The sequence below is a fragment of the Muscardinus avellanarius genome (assembly GCF_963383645.1).
Source record: "Muscardinus avellanarius genome assembly, chromosome: 2".
NCBI classification, from domain to species: Eukaryota; Metazoa; Chordata; class Mammalia; order Rodentia; family Gliridae; genus Muscardinus; species Muscardinus avellanarius.
In genome coordinates this window covers 134,000,466-134,021,468 of record NC_137787.1, presented here as the reverse complement: position 1 = coordinate 134,021,468, position 21,003 = coordinate 134,000,466, and the positions used below count along the sequence as shown (strand labels likewise).

Genomic DNA, 21,003 nt, shown 5'->3' with positions numbered 1-21,003 from the left:
CAGAATGATGAAAAATATTACAAATACCATATAATTATAATAGAACTTCAAAATATTTACAGTAAAACGTACAGAATTAAAAGGATAGGTAATTCTATTACCATTGTTGGAGATTTAATATCCCTCTCTAAGCAGTTTATACAACTAGAAACCAAAAAATCAACAAAATACAGAAGATATGAATATTAACAACCTTGATGTAATGGCTGCTTATGGAACGCTGCACCTCAAGGCCACAGTGGGATGCTTCTTCTCAAAGGCAAATGGGACATTCACTTACAAGACTGTGTGTTGGGGTGTAAAAGTCTCAGTATACTTCAAAGAGTTGAGTTCATAAAGAGTATGTTCCCCAAGCACAATGAAATTAAGTTAGAAATCAGTAAGACTTAAGGGGAAACCTGAAATACTTGGAAATTAAAAACATGCTTCTAAGTAATCCATGGATAAATGTAAAAGGTCATAATAAAAATAGAAAATATTTCTAAATGAACGGTGAGCATGAATGAACACAATTCACAGTATCATTAATAAAAGAAGGCCTGTCATTAGAGATCCCACAAATATCTAAATTTAGAAATAGGATATTTGAGTGATTTTATACCAATGAATTAAACCACTTAGATGAAATGAGAAAATTCTTAAAAACAATTTTACAAAACTGATACCAGAAGAAGCAATATATATATTAAAGATATTTAACTTGATTTTAACACCTTACCGAAAAGAAAGCTTTGTGTTTAGATAATTTACCAACAAATTCTTTCAAGCATTTAAAGTAATTCCAGTCTGAAATTCTTAAATAAAATGTAGAGAACAGTCGAGCGTGGTGGCGCATGCTTGTAATCCCCGTGCTTGGGAGGCAGAGACAGGAGGATTGCACAGGTTTGAAGCCAGCCTCATTGACTTAAGAGACCCTGTTTGCAAATAAAAATATAGGTCTGGGAGTATAGCCCGGAGGTAGAAGGGTTCCATCCCCAGTACCACCAAAAAAAAAAAAAAAAAATGGAGAGAACACTTCCTAACCCATTCCATGACGCTAGCATAATTCTAAACTTGACAAAGATAGAAAAAAGAGATGACAGACTGATTTCCCTTATGAACATAGACATGGAAGTACTTAACATAATTTTAGCAAACTGAATCAAGAACAATATAGAGATTTAATGTATTATGGCCTTATAAGGTTCATCTTAGAAAAGCAAGGCTGGTATAACATTAAAAAATCAACAATGTATTTCCCACAGTTTTGCTATCCATCTGTTGATGGTGGTCTGGGTTGGTTCCATATTTTGGCTATTACAAATTGTGCTGCTATGAACATAGGTATGCATGTGTTGCTGTATTTCTCTGAATTCAACCCCTTTGGAAAGATACCTAGGAGTGGTAGAGCTGGATCATATGGTGGATCTATTCCCAACTTTCTCAGGAATCTCCACACAGATCTCCATAGTGGCTGAACTAGTTTGCACTCCCACCAACAGTGTAAAAGAGTTCCTCTTTCCCCACATCCTTGCCAGCATTTGTTGTTGTTTGATTTCTTTATGCTTGCTACTCTGACTGGGGTTAGATGGAATCTCAGTGTAGTTTTGATTTGCATCTCCCTGATGGCCAGTGATGAAGAACATCTTTTCATGTATCTATTAGCCCTTTGTATCTCTTGTGAAGTGTCTATTTAGTTCATTTGCCCATTTCTTGATTGGGTTGTTTGTTTTGCTAGTGTAGAGCCTTTTGAGCTCTTTGTATACTCTGGATATTAGCCCCCTATCAGAATGGTGGCTGGTAAAGATCCTTTCCCATTCTGTAGGCTTCCTCTTTAGGTTATTGATAGTTTCCTTTGATGAGAAGAATGGAATTCTATTCAGCCATAAAGAAGAACAAAATTATATCATTTGCAAGAAGATGGAAAGCCCTGGAGAGCATCATGTTAAGTGAGATCAGCCAAGCACAGAAGGAGAAGATACACATGTTTCCTCTAATATGCCCAAACTAGAAAACACAAAGGATACCAGTAGGACCCCAGATATTAGAGGGGAAATACTAGCTAAGTTTTAATGGAAAGATAGGAGAGAAGAAAGGCCGATCTGGATTAATGAGGGTCTACACCTGAACATGTGTAAAATTATGAATAAGACATGGTTAACCTGGACAACCATTGGTGGGGGGGGCGGGGGGAGAGGGCACCAAATATAGTATAAATATATACTACTTATGTTCAATAAAAAATTGTTAAAAAAATAAAATAAAATAAATTGTAAAAAAAAAAAACAAAATAAAGAATAAGCCAGGCCAAAAAAAAAAAAAAAATCAACAATGTAGCCTGCCACATTTGCAGAATACAGATGAAAAACACATTGTTAGCTGATTCAGAAACCTTACTTGGGCTGTGGGTGCAGCTTAATGGAAGAGCACTTCTCTAGCATCCTGGGTTTCATCCCAAGCACTGTAAACAAAACACTTGACAACATTTAGTATTCTTTCTTGGTAAAATGAAACAGAAACTTTCAGCATATACATGTGGAGAAGACTCTCCTCGATCTATTAAAAGAAATCTATGAAAAAAAATCTAAGCTAGCATTGTACTTAAAGATGAAATTTAACTCCTTAAAAAGATAAGGAAAAAGGCAAGGGTGCCCTTTCTTACCACTTTTGTTCTGCATTAAAGAAATAGTCCTAGGCATTATAATTAGGCAGAAAAAAGATTGGAAAAACAAAGCCCTTTTACTCAGTTGGAATTGTGTATAACATCCCAAGATAACCACAGGTAAACAAAATTTCTGTTAAACAGATACCTAACAAACCCTGAAATCCAGGATATAGAAAGAACCTCTAAATCACAATAATAAAAAACCCCATTTGGATTCCAAAAAAATGTGGGTAAATATTTGAATAGATACATCATAATGGAAGATGAAGTACCCAATAAGCACCAGCAAGTTGCTCAACATTATTAGCTATTAGGGAAATGCAAATTAAAGTAAAATGAGATATATTTTGTAGAAAGGCGAAAATTAAACTATTAATGTTAAATTTTGTCAAAAATTTGAAACAAGTTTCATACATTGACAGTATAATATGGTACGGCTCTGATAAAAGGCATATTTTTAGATTTATACATATGGCTGCCTAGATCAGAAATGTGTTCCTTTTTATTGAGCAGTAATATTTCATAGTATTAACATGCCACAACTAATTCATCCTCTTATTAGTGTACATTTGAGTTCCTCCCAGTTTTTCGGGGTTTTTTTTTTTTTTTTGGTCATTATGAAGAAGGTTACTAGATCATTCTTCACATCTTTTACTTGGATAATTATGTAGTAATAGAAATGGTGTGTTGTTGTGTAAGTTTATAACAGGTTTTATTTATGTGCTGGTTGAAGACAGGTGAAAGTAATGTGGGGTGAGAAAAATATCAGAAATATGGTTGCCTCTCATGGGAATGGAAGAAAGTAATGGCTAGGAAGAAACAGGGAACTTTTTGTGATTCTCAGATATTAATTAAGGTTTCTGTTATAAAGATGTGTTTGTCCAAACTCACAGAAAGAAACCTTAAGATTTGTATATTTTATCTTATGTAACTCTTTGCCCCAAAATAAAATAATACGACTTTAGCCCATGACACATTCAGGGGTATAGTGTACCAAAGTCTTAAACTTAGTTTGAAGTGTTTTACTAAAATGAAATTTGTTGATGTATGTACAAGGAGATAATTGTTACATAAATGATAAAGTAGATATGATTAATTATAGACTAAATAGTGGGTGTTATAGGTGTTCACTATTCAATTTCTCAAGTTTTCTGTATGTTCAAACATAATGATAAATGTTGGAAATGTGATTAATGGCATTTTTCAAGATGAAAGAGACATGTGTCTTGCAAAAATTTTTGGAAAATGTAGAAAATAAAAGACATATTATCCATAGTCCAGCCATTCAATATTACTTGATGTTTTTGTTTGAATCTTTTTTTCTATGCTTACTTTTTGCTTTGTTTGACGGCTGGGGTTGTATTTTACATACTGTCCTGCATCCTGTTTTTCCTCCAGTAAGTTTTGTAACATATCACTTCTGCCAGATGATATTCTGCTGACCTAATATGCAGTAGTTTGCTTAAAGCATCTTCCTATGTTGTATGTTTAGACTGTTTTCCATATTCCACTGATATACTGGCATAATAAATACTTCTGTACAAAACATTTTCTCTGTGTTTTGGATTATCCTCTTAGGATAGATCTTTGTAAGTGAGAGTACTATGTGTAAAGGTATGGAAAGTTTTAAAGCCATTTACATACATTGTCAAATTGTGGACTTTTCTATCCTTTTCTTTCTAGACAGTTCCTGAGCCCTCAGAGCTCCTAAGCCCAATGACAATACCACTTATCTAGAATACTTGTCCACTGGCTATATATCACTAAGATTTATTTAATCATTCTACCATTCCAAGGTCCACAGAGGTTTAGTACCTTGCCAAAGTTCCTAGCTAGTAGTTAGCAGTCACCCTGTATATACCAAAATTGTATCCAGCACAAAATAGGTGCTTTAGTATATTTTCTAAGTGAACACATGGATCTTGAAGGCAGCAAGGGCTAAATTCATTAGGTCTACACCTCTATGTGTATTTCCCTTCATAACTCTAAAAGATTTCATTTCTTTCTGATTCTACTAGCCTGAGTGTTGTTCTTATTTGCATATTGGCTTTTTATTCTGTCTATACTTTTCCCCATGGAAAGGAAGTAGTCCTCTCATTTCCTTTTGGTTCCAGCCACAGAACTACAAGTAAAACCCATGTGTTACAAGGTGCTAATTGATCTATTGCTGGAAATGTGGTCCAGTCTCAGTGACATTAAGGTCCTGCCTGCTTTCTTGTCTTCTGGCTGCTAGTTTGAATTGTAAAGGGATTTCTGTGTAGTTGCTTCTCCCCTCACAGGGCAGGGTGGTCTGTATGTTTCCACAGACAGCGAGGGGATGTGTTTCCCTACTGTACTGTACCTGCTTTAATGTTATGGGCGAGGGACCTGGGGCTGCCTTCAGCACAGACCTTGTACCTTGGCACCTGGAAGGTTGTGGTTTCAAGATCTGTGAGGTCTACTGACTGTGGGGACAAGGCATTTCTTTCAGAGATGGGGAGGGGGAGAGGCAGTAAGATTGTTTATCCTTGTGCACAGGAAGAAAACGAGACTAATTAGCCCTTATTTACTGCAATTCTTTAATCAGAGAACGCATCAAGTATTGCTGTGAGCAGCTGCGGACTCTCTTGCCATACATAAAGGGGAGAAAGAAGGACGCAGCATCCATTCTTGAGGCAACAGTTGACTATATGAAATATATCCTGCAGAAGATCCCGCCATCTGTCATGGGCCAGGTAGTCAACTCCCACAACTTTGAATGTTGTCCTTATAGACAATGCTTTAATGCTATGGTTTTATTTTTATAATTGGAAATGTATGCATCTTTGTATATATTTAAAAATCTCTACATCAATTTCTGCCTTTCTTTATATTTTTAGATTACAGAAGTCCTTCAGAGCAATAGGAGGTTTTGTAAAAAACAAATGCCCACCCAGCTGTCCCTCCCAGACATGGACATGGCACAAAGGTATGTTCAGGACTCCTGGGAGTCCTCCTGGCTATTTTCTTTCCTTGCTGATGCTAGAAATGTAGACAGGAAGCGAATCCATCCACAATGTAGGCTCAGGTATGTATTAAGGATCAGTGAACTTTCCCCATTGCTGATATGTATCATTTTGTTACAGTGATAAACACATGTAATATTCTCAGGCTCCCAGCCCCTTTATCATTTTCTCCTTTTGCTATTTCTGAGGATCTTAACAGTAGCTCTTCCTGAAGGTGACTGGCACTCCAACAGGGGTGTGATGGATTCCAGTGCTCCTTTGTTCAGGAGCCAGGATCCAGACCATCCAGCTCTATTTTAGTTAACAAGCTTTAAAGAGACTCACTAGTCTCTGGCCTGCCAAATGATTACTTAGTTATTTAGATTTATCAGAATATGTAAATTATGAGATGCTATAGAGAAAAAGCCAATCATTCCTAAGGAATTATTGTGAGTCCTTTTCAACTCTTAGTTTCCATATTTAAAGAATACATAGTTGATCAGGGAGTTTTAGGACTTGAATGAGAGAGGGACATTTGACCTCAGCAGTGTTCACATTGTCTTCCCGGATAAATGTGCATACCGCTTTTTTTTCCCCCCAAGGGAAAACAGCATGTTGTCAAGAACTTACTCACCGGTGACAGGTGTCCAGTTCTTGGCTAATAAATGCTTGGATGTGTATACCGCTCCTGCTGCAAGGGGCCCATTGGATCAAGTTGTGAGAGGTGAGTCATGCACGAGCCTGCTGCCTGTGCTGCTTATGGGGTGCTAGGGCCTGCGTGGACGCCCTGCGCACCTCTGGGCTCCGTGCACTTACTGCCAGAACCCGGAATCAAAGGTAGCTGGAAGATTGCATGATGAATTCTTCTGCCGTTGCCATCTTTGAGTTCATAAGGTGGCCAGAGGTATTTTAATACTATTATCCCAGAAACAGGACTCATCACTGACCTTAGTTGTTAAAAAGCTCATCTTGGTAACAGATGATAAGCACACTGGTGACATTATTAAATAAATAGAATCTAAAGGGAAGGGACATACAATTGTCCCTCGATGTCCATGGTGAATTTGTCCTGATTCCTCAGAGACACCAAAGTCTGTGAATCCTCAAGCCCCTTTATTAAATGGCCTAGTATTTGCATATAACTTATGTGTGCCCTCTATATACTTAGAGCATCTCTAAATTACTTAAAATACCTGCTACCATGCAAATACTAGGAAAGTAGCTGTCATATTGTTTAGGCAAAATGACAAGGAAAAAAAAGGCTGTGCAGGTTCAGAGATTCATATGTGAAAGACTGTTTTAATTCATGTTTGGTTGAATTTCCAGATAAGGAACACACAGATAGAGGGCTGCTAGTATCCATATTAATTCATTGCTGACTATATACTGAGTATTTAACATGGTAATTTCTTTAACTCCTTCATGCTTTTGCTTAAAATGTCACCTTCCCAGTGAGTCTTCTCAACCACCCAGGTAAAACTGCACACCCCTTCCACACAGGGGATACCTTATTTACTTCTGTTTCTTCATAACACTTTCCACCTGCTCATATTTTTTCTTGTATATTTTACTTATTGTCTGCCTTCTCCTATTAAAATGCTAGCTCCGTGAAAGAAGGGGGTTTTTGTTTCTGTTTTGTTTGTTTTGTTCACTGCTGTATTTCTAGTACATGGAGCAATATCTGGTACACAGTAGGTGCTCAAGGAAAGCTCATTACACATTCATTGTTTTGCCCACTGGGAGAAATTTTTGTTATATGTGCTGTACAAGCGTAGGCATGCCCACATACTTCTACAAATAGGATGACAGGAAATAATAGGTCAGAGGAAAAGAGCACAGCTGCCAGCTTGTGAATTTAGTGTTGGAGAAGGTTGCTCTCATGAGAAGGCAGTGAGGTATGGAATTCCTAGCTTGCATCTTGAATGCTAGGTAACAGTGCTGCCGTTCTTTTCAGCCAGCTACTTTAGGTGACCTTTCTTTCAACTTCTTTCTGGGGATCTTTTTTTTGTGTTACTGGGGATTTAACTCAGGGGCATTCGACCTCTGAGCATCTCCAGGCCTATTTTATTTTTTATTTGGGAACAGGGTCTCATTACATTGCAGAGAACCTTGCTGTTTTGCAGAGGCTGGCCTTGATCCTGCGATCCTCCTGTCTCAGACTTTCAAGTACTGGGATTACAGGTGTGTGCCCCCATGCCTAGCTTCCTCTCAGGGATTCTACTCTCAGTGGGCACCTCCTCTGTACTGGGGATGGCCTTCCCCTCACTCTCCAAAGTCAGTTCCAACCTTATCCCTAGTTTTCAGCTTAAAGGTCCCTGCCTCTTATTCTATGGAGCTTGCAAATCAGTGCAGAGCGGGTCACAAAAGCAAACTCTGGTTCAATGAGTATTTTAAGTGCTACATGGGGGTTTAGTGAGAGCCACGAGAACAAATGAGGTTTCTAGCATTGGTGTCTAAAGTCAAAAGAGAAGGGGCCAAGAAAGAACTGACACCTCCTTGTTCATATAATCAACTAAGCCTCAGGGAATTTTATTATTCAGTATAGACTTTTTTCCTGACCTAGGGATGAGGGGAGGAGAATAGGGGATAGGGGGAAAAAGTGGCTCTGAGCCACAGTTAAACTACTTGAAGTATCTGTCTGAATGTGACATGGAATGATTAAGTCGGCCCAGATTAAATTGGATAGCGATCAGGCCATAGGCATATGCCTGTCAATGTTATTTTTTGTACATGTAATACTGTTTATATGCTGCAGAAAATTAGAAGCACTGTGTTTAGGCCAGTGAGTTCAGGCTTTCTGCACCCCCAGCATCTCATAGCATCATATTTTCCAAAGAGAAATTTCTTAGGAAGACATAAATACTCTAGGACCACAGACTTACAGTCTGTTCAAACCAGAGAAGACTTGGAAGGTCGATGAGTGAAAAAAACAAAGACAAAAAAAACCCCACATATTTGATAATGTTATTTATATAAATATCACCACAGTAAGCAGTTATATCTACAACGTTATATACATTAATAAGTAGCACCTTAGAATAAACACTGTAAAGTAAGGGGGTATAGAGCATTTTTAAATACTTGTATTAAAGTATGAATTAATATCGATAAGTAATACCTATATAATACTAAAAAACCCTCCCATTTGGATTTATATATGTTTTTTTCTATTTGAAAAGAAGTATGGGTCCTTTGCTAATCTGGCTAAGTTCATTACTGTTTATTTTGTATGTATTTCCTTCAAGTCTTTTTTCAGTTATATTTTTCTATAATAGTAATTATATTGTACATCCCATTTTGTCTTCTGATGGTTTTACATAACTTCTTGTCTTATTTAATCTATTGTTATATAGCTAAAGAACAGAGAACATGAACATATATTTTTTATTCATGTTGCCAATTTATTTTTAAAAGAAGATTAGTAAAGTTGCAATCAGTTAAGTCTTGAAAATTTCTGTTTTACCAACCAGGTCAGGAAATTGAAGGCTACAGAAGTTAAAGGGCCACGCAAGATCCTAAAGTTTCTGTGCTAAGCTGACCTGGAACAGGGGATGTCTTTAGACTTTATTAACTTGCCTTTTCTGTTCTTTTACATAAATCTCTATTTACGTGTATATTATGTTCTAATAATAACTAATTGCTTTAATCATTTTTATGAATATTCTAGGTATGTTTGTATTTCAGATAGATATAAAATTATATTATTTTACTTTAATTATTATTAATGTCCAAAAGAAAATCGATATTCCCAGTGTTTCTTGAGATAATATTGTTGATATTATGTGCTTAAAATGTTTCATGGTATGAAGTGGTTCTTCCCACATTCTCCCTTGCTTCATAGGGATGGCCAGTTTGTATTATAATGAAAACCACACACATCCTTTGTGCCTTTAAAATCTCTTCATGACACATGAACACTCATTTGTAATGTGTATGTTGTGTTAAATATCACTACTAAAAAATTCACTTTGTTTTTCCATCAGCATTGGAGCCTAGCAGTGAGGAAATGAAACAGAACAATGTACTTCAAATGCAGTCATCTGGAGATCCAGAATTGCGTATACAGTGTTGTTTTCTTTCTTATTACAGCTCAGTCCAGCTCCACTCCAGAGAGTGCCATTGGTGTTCTGTACAAAACTCAAATTCCCAGCACAACCCTCTCTCTTAATTCTTTCCATGCAGTCAGATATTATTCTAAAGTCATCCCTTCCTATGATGCAGCTGCCGTAACAAATCAGAACATTTCAATTAATTTATCATCAGCTATGCCCAAAGCCTCCAAGTTTCTTCCCCAGCACTGCACTTCCATGCTGGGCCACCTGGGTACTGCACATCCCAACTGTCTGGTAAGTCTTTGGGATCTGTGAGTCAAACTGGACTTTCACTGGGACTTGCCATGACTCTGGCTAACACTTTTTTGTTAACATTCCAATCACAAGGCTCCTGGGATAGAACCCAGAGCTGTTTTGGTTTCTGAATTATTCTGTCCCTTAGGTGAGCACCGGTGCAGTGGACCCAGGTGCTCATTTCTGGTGGCGGGGCAGGCTTCTAGATTTCTGGAATGCAGTTCTGCTAGTTGGATCTAAAGTGACCAGATGGAACCTGGTTCCTTGTGGAGCAGAGTGCCCCTTCCCTCTATTCCTCCACTCCTACTCAGAGTTCCCAGGCTGTTACCCCTCCCCCTCCATCCTCAGCCTCAGCTGGCCCTGGCTGCCTGCTGCCTTCCCTCCTAGGCAGGCAGCCCTCACAGACAGTACTTTAGCCTATTCTTCCAGTCACCACCAGGCTGATTTTAGATCCTGGATATAATAGAACAGATAATTATTGAGCACCTATTATGCTCTAGCATTGTGCTTACCTGTTGTGCTAACACCTAGTATATAGAGATAGACGTGCTCCCTGCCCTCATGAAGTGCCATGGGGATTCAGAGAAGATGCAGACAATCGTGATGTGGATTGTAACATTTAAGGAAGAGGTGAGGGACTGCTCACCCCCAAGAAATACTGTCTAAATCAGTCCCCAGAGAAAAAAGTTAGCCAGGTCTAGGGCTCAAAGTCAGGAGACAGGAGGAGAAGAGCATCATATAAACAGTGGGACCTTCATTTTTCTAGAAACACTGTCCACTTCCAGTGAAAGATCCAAACCAAGCTGGTCTGCTTAAAATGGACCTCTGATAATCTTAATATACTTGTTAATACTTTTGCATATTAATAATATCTGACCTCTGTTTGAGCACCTGATAGGTAATGTGCCATACACATTATGTACTGAATGTGGTTTATATATGGACTCTGAAGCATCTTTTGAAGGTAGATACTATTATCACTATACGACATTTATGAAATGAGACTAATAGTGACTTCCCAAAAGAGATTCATAAGAACAATATTCCAAAGAGAATTACAGCAAAATATTAGAATATGAGTTATGTCCAGAGAGAGTAATGTTGCTAATGATCATCAGCATTCCAACCAGAAGGCCAGGGTACAGGAAAGAAAAGGTCTCAGCATTGTTTGTTTGTCATTTTGGGATCTTACTTTATGGTCTCAGCAGCACTCTTACCTCAGCCTTCCCAGTAGCAGGGATTACAGGCACATGCCACCACACCAAGCACATTATTTTTGAATTGTTGACATGTACCTATTCCACGTATTTTTTGGTACAGAATTATAAGAAAATAATTACTTCTAATAATAATAGATGCATATTTTTAAACCTAAAGTTTAATCATCTGAAAATTTCACATGATTTTACAAATTAGGATATGGAAGATACATTTGTGACATTATGAGTAAGAATGGGCAAGGACCCGGTTAATGTTTTTTTTTTTTCTCCCCCTCCTTTGCAGCAACAGTTTGGGGCATATTAACAACACATATTTGAAATTCACACTCAAGACCACTTTCTGGGAGCAGTTTGACAATACAGGAAGAGTGGAACAAAGAATAATTTTGAAAGCTGCACCCAGAGACCTAATATCAAAAGAGCTAGCATTGTCTGATTTCAGATAAATGTGCTAAAAGCTTCCGCAGATAGATAAAAAGGCAGGCAGTGAAAGTGCTAGCCCAGCCTTGGACCCCAGCACCACCACACAGCGGCAAGAACACATGGCCTGGGTAACCTACACATTTTTTGGTCAAAAATATTCTATAATTTATGAAAAATTACACTACAAAAAGACCCACGTGGTTCTGAAAAAGGGACAAGACTGGGAAGGTCCATTGATACTCCTCTGTCACTGAGCTCAGGCCCTGTCACTTAATTCTTATTTTTAATATCCCTGTGAATTCCTGTTACTTATTTCTGGGTGGTCTTTTTTCTAGATTTGACACTTTAAAGAGCTTTCTTGGCCAGGCTTGGTGGCACATGCTTGTAATCCTAGTACTTGGGAAGCTGAGACAGGAGAATCACCGGTTTGCAGGCAGCCTTAGCAACTTTGTGAGGCCCTCTGCAACTTATTAAGACTCTGTTTCAAAATAAAACATAAAACAGGGCCAGGGATATATCTCAAAGGTAGAATGCTCCCATGTTCAATCCTTAGTACCACAAATAAATAAGTATATAAATAAATAAATAGCTTTCTTCTTTATTAATTATCCAAACTAAGAGATCTAGAGAGATACTGAGAGATGATTACCTCTTGACTTCAGATGAATAAATTGACATGTTTGTTTGCATTTTGCAATCCTTTGAGTAAAATAATAGCTGATAAACAAAATTTTCTTTCTAAATCTTTAGTTAAAGACTAGCAGAACTTGGCATTAGGAAAAAAAACCTGGAAAATAAAGGAAGAAAGATGTTTGTTTTTATATTTCACCAAAATGTCCTTATGTATAAGTTTTATTGTTATAGTATTCAGTTTTGACTCTGGAAATTCATTGTTTTGTTGAATAAATGTTTATCCTTTCTTTTAGCATTACCGTGTAAAGAATTTGATTTTGCTAGTTTTTTTTATTTGGGAAGTTCAATGATTACTTTCAGCATAGTTTTCACATTTTCCTTTGAGGATGCTAAAAAGATGGATTCTGTAGTTGTTCCTTTATGAAAGAATGAGAAGCTTCTAAGGTTCTGTGCTTATTTTTACAAAAGTATTTGATCCTTCATATTTTTTCCTGTAATTGCTTTAACATTGGAAAAGACTCTACTGAGGAATTTGGGGCACAAGGAGCATTGCCAGTGTTCCCAGCTAGCCTCGATTGCTGCTGAAGCTTTTGCTTTGGTCAGAGTTTTTTTTCTAAATCCACATGGACCATGTGAGGTACCTGTGGCCAGGAATTCTCCAACATAGGACCCAGCTCATGTGACCCACAGAGCCATCTGACTGCATCTGCCTCCATCCCCTTCTTCCTTTCACATCAAATGAAGCCTACCAGATCCATTGTAAAAGCTCTGTTTTTTCCATCAAGGTTACTTCCATGATTCTGAACTTCATGAAAATTCCAATTTCTTTCCTAAGTTGAAAACTTTGTTTTTAACAAATTATGCTCTTCCATTTAAGCTCAACTCTCAGCCAGAGAAGAAAAATTAGCTGGACCTCATCCTGTAGGAAATGACCAGGATTTTCTTTGCGCTGTGCTCTGTACCAGCAGGGCATGGAATGACAGGATGAAATAAATGCTCTTGAGACTTTGTTCTTGGTTTTGAAAAGGTGAGAGGGGAAGGCAAGAGAGCCAAATTCCCTGAACAAAGCTTAGGTCTTCCTTTTATTACAGGATTACAGAATTAAGGCTGTATCAGCAAATCATTAGTTGTCTCTGGCTAAGAAGTAGAGCATAGGGTTAGGAATTTTAGAAAGTAAGTTGTTATCTGACAGTTTTTGCAAGAGCAGCAGAGGTTGCTGTCTTTAGCTCCCTCCTTGGGGCAGTCTTATTCTCTTAAGCAAAGCAAGCAAAAGATGCAGTAAAACAGATGGACATAGCTTAGACAGTGAAGGGCCATCAAGGTCACTGTCTTCAGTCTTCTCCCAAAGCAAGCAAGAAGCTATAAATCCTTAAGCCAGTATTCTTTAGACTTAGAACAGTTTACCATCCTTTGTAAAATCAAGTTGGTTAGTCACAAGATAGTACAGTGTTATTCTCATAATGAAAAAGGTATAAGAAGCTTGCCTAAAATAGGCAGTGGCTTGGAGGCTTCACACTGGTGATGGCCCCTGTAGCAAGGTGTGGCAGATGATCCAGTGTGGGGCATGTGAGGAAGACAGAGAACTAAGACTTGTTTCTGGTTTTGGTAGATAGTATTGATGTTCACTGAGACAACAATGAATAGGAAAAACTGCACTTGGAGGAATAGCACTTGAAGATGACAATGTTATTTGGGAACATGTTGCACTTAAGTGTTGGTAGGATATCTTAGTGGAGATACCCCAAATGCACTTGGATACATGCAGTGTGGGCAGGGATCCAGATGAGAGATGCTACCATTTGGAGCATCATTGGGATTGGGAATGGACCAGAAGACCCAGTAGGACCTCATAACCCTCTATTCTATTACACTGTATAATTCAGAAGAAATAACTTGGTCAGGCTTCTAATGACACATGACATTTTAAATTAACAGAGATACGAGGTGCACAAGTAAAACCCTAGAAGGCAGAAGGCACAAGTTACCAGTGGCCACTGCTTGTTTACTGTTTTTTTTTTTTAATTGTGAGAAGTCAAGTTTCTTCTTATTTCTAGATTCTGAAAAATCCCAAACTAAGGCAATACTTTTTCTTTTTCCAGTTTAGTAAAACAGCAACAAACTGCTCAGGCAAAGGAGTGCCTGAGGTTTTACATGGGACATCAGATTCCCTTTGATCAGATTCCACTTTTCCCATCCAGTCTTCCCCATTCAGTGAAGTGACTTGTTTGGTTCCTGTAGATTCTAGTTCAACTTCTGAAGGAGCAGTGGCTCCCCTATACAGGGAATCACTTATAAGGGGGTGAAAGAAATAGTTTAAATTCAAATTCCCAAGCCATACCTCACAGTGTCAGATCTTGTATGCTTGGCTGGGCTGTTATCTGAATATATCCATTTAACACACTGTCAGGTATCTGGTTATTCTATGTAAATACTTCCCATGCATGTAAACAGATGTAGACACCATAGGGGACACAAAAATGGAATAGAAGCAAAATATCTCACTGCCTCCAAAATAAGGCTGTACTTGTAGATTTATTAAAACTATACTTTTTAGGACCCTCTCCCAGAGATTCTAACTCCATAGTTCTAGAATGGAGTCCAGCACTAAATCATGTTGACAGTGATATACACACACATAGCACTTGGTGGGCCCCCCGCCTCTCCATTTCCCCCCTTCCCAATGAGATTGGCATTGGTATATTCACATATGTACATATAGTCAGTGGTGGTATTTCCATTAAAGAGCCTCCATCTTCCTCCTCCTCTTGCCTTAGGCCACCTCCCTGGATCCTGGAAACTGAGGTTTCTCCTCCATTTTCTGAAGTCCCTCTTGTATCCAAATTACTCCTAGCTTGTGCATAGTAGGAGAAAATATACAACTCTTCACTTTCTGTGATTGGCTAATCTCACTTAACATATGTTCTCCAGGTCCTTCCATTTTTTGCAAATGACATAATTTTGTTCTTTATTGCTGAGTAGAATTCCATTGTGTGTATTTCCCATAATTTTGTAGTCCATCTGTGGATGTACACCATGGTTGGTTCCATAATTTGGCTATTGTGAATTGTGCTGCTATGAATATGGATATGCATATATTACTCTAGTTCTCTGTTTTCAGCCCCTTTGGAAAGATGCCCAGAAGTGTTATAGCCAGATCATATGGTGGATCTTATATCTAGAAGACCCAACAAACTCAACCAAAAGACTACTAGAGCTGATTAACAAATTCAGCAAAGTGGTGGGATACAAAATCAACCTTAAAAAGTTAGTAGCTTTTCTATATACCAACCATGAATCCCCTGAGAAAGGAATCCAGAAAACAGTTCCATTCACAGTAACCTCAAAACCAATGAAATACCTAGGGATAAACCTAACCAAAGAGGTAAAAGACCTCTACAATGAAAATTATAAAACACTAAAGAAAGAAATTGAAGACCTTGGAAGATGGAAAGACCTCCCTTTCTCTTAGATAGGCAGAATAAATATTATCAAAATGGCCATTCTACCAAGAGTGATCTACAGTCAATGCAATCCCTATCAAAATACCAATCTCATTCTTTATAGACTAGGAAAATCAGTCACAAATTTCATATGGAGAAACAAAAGACCCCAAATATCCAAAGCTATTCCTAGCAATAAAAACCATGCAGGGAAACATCACAATTTCTGACTCCAATTTATACTACAGAGCTAGAGTAATAAAGAGCATGGTACTGGCACAAAAACAGATACATAGACCAATGGAACAGCATAGAAGATACAGAAACAAATTCACACAGTTACAGCCAATTGATTTTCAATAAAGGTGCCAGACATATATTCTGGAGAAAAGACAAACTTTTTTCAACAAATAATTTTGAGAAAACTGGTTATCCATTTTTAGAAAAATGGAACTAAATTCTTACCTATAACCCTGTACAGAAGTCAACTCAAGATGGATCCAAGACCTGGATGTTAGACCAGAGACTCTGAAGCTACTAGAGGAGGTCATAGGTTCAACACTCCAACATATAAATCTTTCATATTTTGTAAAATTGCTTTAAAGATATTGTTCAAGCTGGATGTGGTAGCACACACCTGTAATCCCAGTACTTGGGAGGCTGAGACAGGAGGACCAGAGGTTTGGAGCCAGCCTCAGCAACTTAGCAAGACCTTATTTCAAAGCAAAAATAAAATGTGCCTTGGGGTATAGTTTGGAGGTAGAACAACTCTGAGTTCCATACACCACCACCCACACACACTAATATATATATATATATATATATATATATATATATATATATATGCCACTTATGCAAAATAATGATGCACATTAGATATTATTTCCCTGAATGGCAGTGACATAAAATCTAAAAACAGCCTCCCAGCTGTTTTCTGTTTACCTATCAAGCACAGTGCTGACTTCTCCCCTTTCTGTGTGTCTCCCCCATACATGGAATGAGGAAGCAGGAGGCCTGGGATCACCTTGGCTAATCCAGTATCAAGAGCTCATTTCATCACCATGGATACATGACACTCCTATGGAGGACAGAGAAATCCCTCATCGCTGTATTTTTCAAGGTTGTTTTTACATCTTAGAATAATATTTCTGAAAACACCAGAAGACAAGAAAATATACAGACACACACAATTACATCACATAGTATCTTGTGTGCTGCTGAATTTTACTCATCAGACCCTAAAGTGGTTTTTAATTCTTTTTTCTCAAAGCTTTCTAGAAGTCAGATTACAAGTGGGGTTTAACACTGTTGGGAGAAACTTCAGCAAAATAGATTTTTAAAATGAACATATCTGATTTTTTCTGAGAAGAGTGTGCTAAACTGTATCCCCAATAAATCTTTGCAAACTGATATTCCTGTCTACTTATTTCTTTCTTGTGAGGCTATGTAAGAGTTTGGGGCATGGTAGTTATATAAAACATTGAATCTATCCTCTTTTCAGCCTGTCTAAGCTATTTCCTTGGGTTTTTCAAAACAGTAGCTAAGTTTAAAAACATGTATTCTAAGTCGGGCATGGTGGTACATGCTTGTAATCCCAGCATTTGGGAGGCTGAGACAGGAGGATGGCGGTTCGTGGCCAGCCTCAGCTACTTAGGCCTTCTGCAACTCGATGAGACCCTGTTTCAAAATAAAGAATAAAAAATAGAGCTGGGGGTGTAGTTCTGAGATAGAATGCCTCTGGGTTCCATCCCTATGCCACAAAAAGCAACACCAAAAATAAACATGTGTTCTGTGGCAAAGGACTTAGAAGACTCCATGTCATAAGTCTAAACATTGCAAGCACATTGCAGAGTGTTTTTCCCATAGACCCGAAGTAAATATCAATTTGGAACTAGAAACTACTGAAAACCAAAAGTCATTCCCATGGCTTTATTAGTGTAGGTGACAGAAACAATAATAAACTTCCTGGTTTCATTCCCCGCTGCTTTGAGCTCATACTGATCCCTCATGTTGTGGTATTCTAATCCTCTGAACCTAATGTTCATAGCACATTAAAGGGTGAAAACTCCATAGGATTTATAACCCTGGAGTGATTTTTTTATCTTTAATAAAAATATTTTTAGGTTTTATGTAGTATAATCAAAATGAAGGCCAATGTACATGAAACACTGATGAACTGGTAAAATAATGATTTTGAATATCTTAAGATGACATTCTAGAATTTTCTTTTTCTAGTACAACAGGAGGCTGTACTCATTTATGGATTAAGGAGTCAAGAGCCAGACAAAAATGGCCCTAAAGCCTTTGTCCACTAAGGGAAGTGGAGAGAAATGAGATATTAACTATTATTTTCTCTTTCTCTCTTTCTGTGTGTGGAAGTTACTGGGGATTGAACCTAGGACATTCTACTTCCAAGTGAAATTCCCAACCCTATTTTATTTTTATTTTGAAACAAGGTCTCACTAGTTTCATGACAGTCTCACTACTTGCAAAGGCTGCCCTCAAACCTGCAATCCTCCTGTCTCAGGCTCCCAGGTACTCAGGTTACAGGTGTGTACCACAATGCCCAGTAAACTAGTCTTTAACCTTGAAAGCAAAAAATACTATTTGGACAAAGTTGAATGTGAACAGATCATTTTGGCATTAAGGAACTTTTAAAGGCTTCATCCTAATCTTGTACAAGTGGGAGAAACTACTGCAGGATTTAGTATGAGTACAGAATACTCCCTTGCTTTCTTGAGATGTGTGAAAAGAATCATGTATGGGGAAGGGAATTCCTTTCTTGACCACCACTGCCCTCACCCTGTGAAGCAAGAGCCATGGGTTTCAATATAAATATTGTTGCTGGCCACGAGACTTCCCAGCTCCTTTGAAAAAACCTAGCCACAGAATTTGACTGGCAGAGAATGTGTTTATACTTAGCATTGCTATCAGTTCTCCCTAAAATGGAAAATGTACAACAAAGGCTGCAGTGAAATGCTGCTCTCTGGGGTGGGATTGTGTCATGCAAGGGGCAGTTACAGGGAGATCATGTTAAGGGATTTGCACTTACAACCTTGGCTCCAGTCCAGGCAAGGCTGGGAAAAACACTCCCAGTTTTCTCCCCAGCAGTGAATGATGTACATTCACTCAGAGGGAGGCATGTCCTCTGGCCTGGCTTGCCAGAGGTGAATGCAAAGGTACTTGTATAAATGGTTTGCTTGTTGAGGCCTAAAATAGTTTAAGAAAAGGAGATGCCAAGCTAGCATTTTATCACAGGTTAACAGCATTAGAGAAATTGGGTTAACATGTTAAATTTCAGCTACTGGAATTGGCTTTGTGTCATTTGGGTATTTCCTTCAAATGCTAATGAAAGCTCGAGAATACTAATCAGATCCCATTGGCAAAGCCAGGCCGGTCATGGCAGCCTTCCAGCCGAAAATTATTTTTCACTGTCTACACTTGGATATTCTGCTCCCACTTAAACAAAGGCAACGCAAAGGCATGGGGATTGTTTCCTCGTAGGCCCAGGCCCAGCCTCCTCCAACATGTTCCTAACATTGCTCTTTGCCATTTCTCTTTGTGATACATACAGCCTGGTCTCTGTATTGTCAAATGCCTGAAGCTCAGCCAGACTCCCCTGGTCCACTGTTCAGCTCTGGGCACTGAGTACCTTCCACCGACATGCTGCCACAAGAGGCAGCTTAGTGTCCTGGAAAAAGCACAAGGTTGGAAGTCACAATAGTGACATCCAGGCCTACTCCACTGCCTACTAAGCACACACATTCACCTCTTTTCACCAGTTTGCTCTCCGATCAAGTGGGAACGACCAGACTCACTTCGTCAGGTCTTGAGGATTAACGCTCATGTTCATAAAGTTCTGGGCATCTAGTGGCCCTCGCCAATGGCAGCTGTTTTCCTATCTTGCCACCGTCCCTTCTCACAGCCTGTCCACTCACCAAGGAACTATCGACACAGGAGAGAAAGAATCATGCTTAAGGATATTTTGTGCCTCTCTTCCCAGCTGATTAGGATCCTGAAGAGTGAGGGTGTTTGTGTTCCTAGGAGCTTTTGGGATGTTTAGCCCCTAAAGGTGAGTTTCAAGGTCCTCTGTAGGCCACCTCCAGTTCTTCATGATTACTCACTCAGAGCACAAAATTGTATTTGACATCCTTTGTCCACCCTCCACCACTCTCTCCGACTCCCTCCCAAGTCAGGCTACAGCCTTGTGTTAGCACGGAGAGTATACACAGTTTAGGTGGATCCTATGTGTGACAGAGGGTTGCTAAATTCCAGGGTTTCTATTCTGCCATCCCACCCGCAGGCTCATTTATGTGAGACAGAGTGTGGGAGATTTGAATCCTAGCTCCATTGCTCTGTTTTTAACTCCAGAAGGGCCTGTGATCATTTCTCTGAGCCTCTTTCCTCATCTGTAGAGCTAATACCTAACTTGCAAGTTTGCTCTGAGGATCAGAGACAACACACACAACATGTCCTTAAGGCTAGCACCTTCCTCCACAACTTAGCAAGACTATGTTTCAAAATAAAAAAATTAAAAGGGCTAGGCGTGTAGCTCAGAGGTAGAATGCCTCTGGGCTCAATCCTCAGTACCAAAGCAAGACCAACAAAGAATAGCACCTTTCCTGTAGTAGGAGCTCAAGAAATAACATTTGATAACTCTATTTCCAAGTTTTATACAAGTTATGGTGTTCCTTCATTGTTGAAAGCAGATGAGCTATGAGTTTCTCCTGTAACTTTGGCCTTCCTGCTTCTTGTACTCAGATTCAGAAACATGGTCAACACACATTATCACTGTCATCTCTTCTATCTTTTGAGAGCTATTTTAATATTATTATAAAATAATGAGGGCTTATAAAGTTTAAACAATATAAAATCCTAAATATCTTTCCCTCCCAAAATGAAATTCTGTTCTTGATAGCCACTCGTAAGAATTTGATGTATTTCCTTCTAGATATTATTTTATGCATATGAAAACATATGAATTATGCATGTAGAGAGACATTTTGATTACTTGCAAAATTAGAATCATAACTTCACCCTTATGATAGCTGATGTTGTATTCTACTTTGAGAACATCTCAAAATATATTTAGCCTCCCAATAACCCAAATTTAGTTTTTTCAATTTTTAAACTTTCACAAACAATATTATAATAAATTTCATAATTATGCCTTTACAGTTATGAAACTATCTGCATGGTACATTCAGTCAACAAGTACTTCTTGAAGTCCCCTCTACACAGCAGGCACTGTTCTAGACAACTCTGTCGCTTCATGGAGCTATGTTCTAATAGGGAATGCACAAAATAAATAAGTATAAAATTCCAGGATACCTC

At 38.4% G+C, this 21,003-nt stretch overlaps 1 protein-coding gene across 1 annotated transcript in view; it reads left to right on the top strand.

The window, feature by feature from the left end:
* SOHLH2 (spermatogenesis and oogenesis specific basic helix-loop-helix 2) overlaps positions 1 to 10,084 on the top strand; it is a gene marked incomplete at both ends in the record, with an annotated part of 38,539 nt that extends 28,455 nt beyond the window's left edge. Inside the window, 5 exon segments of the mRNA XM_080689439.1 lie at positions 5,211 to 5,358; positions 5,503 to 5,591; positions 6,210 to 6,331; positions 9,697 to 9,957; positions 9,960 to 10,084. Of these exon segments, the coding sequence (XP_080545565.1) occupies positions 5,211 to 5,358; positions 5,503 to 5,591; positions 6,210 to 6,331; positions 9,697 to 9,957; positions 9,960 to 10,084 (745 nt within the window).
* Between the last annotated feature and the right edge of the window lie 10,919 nt (positions 10,085 to 21,003).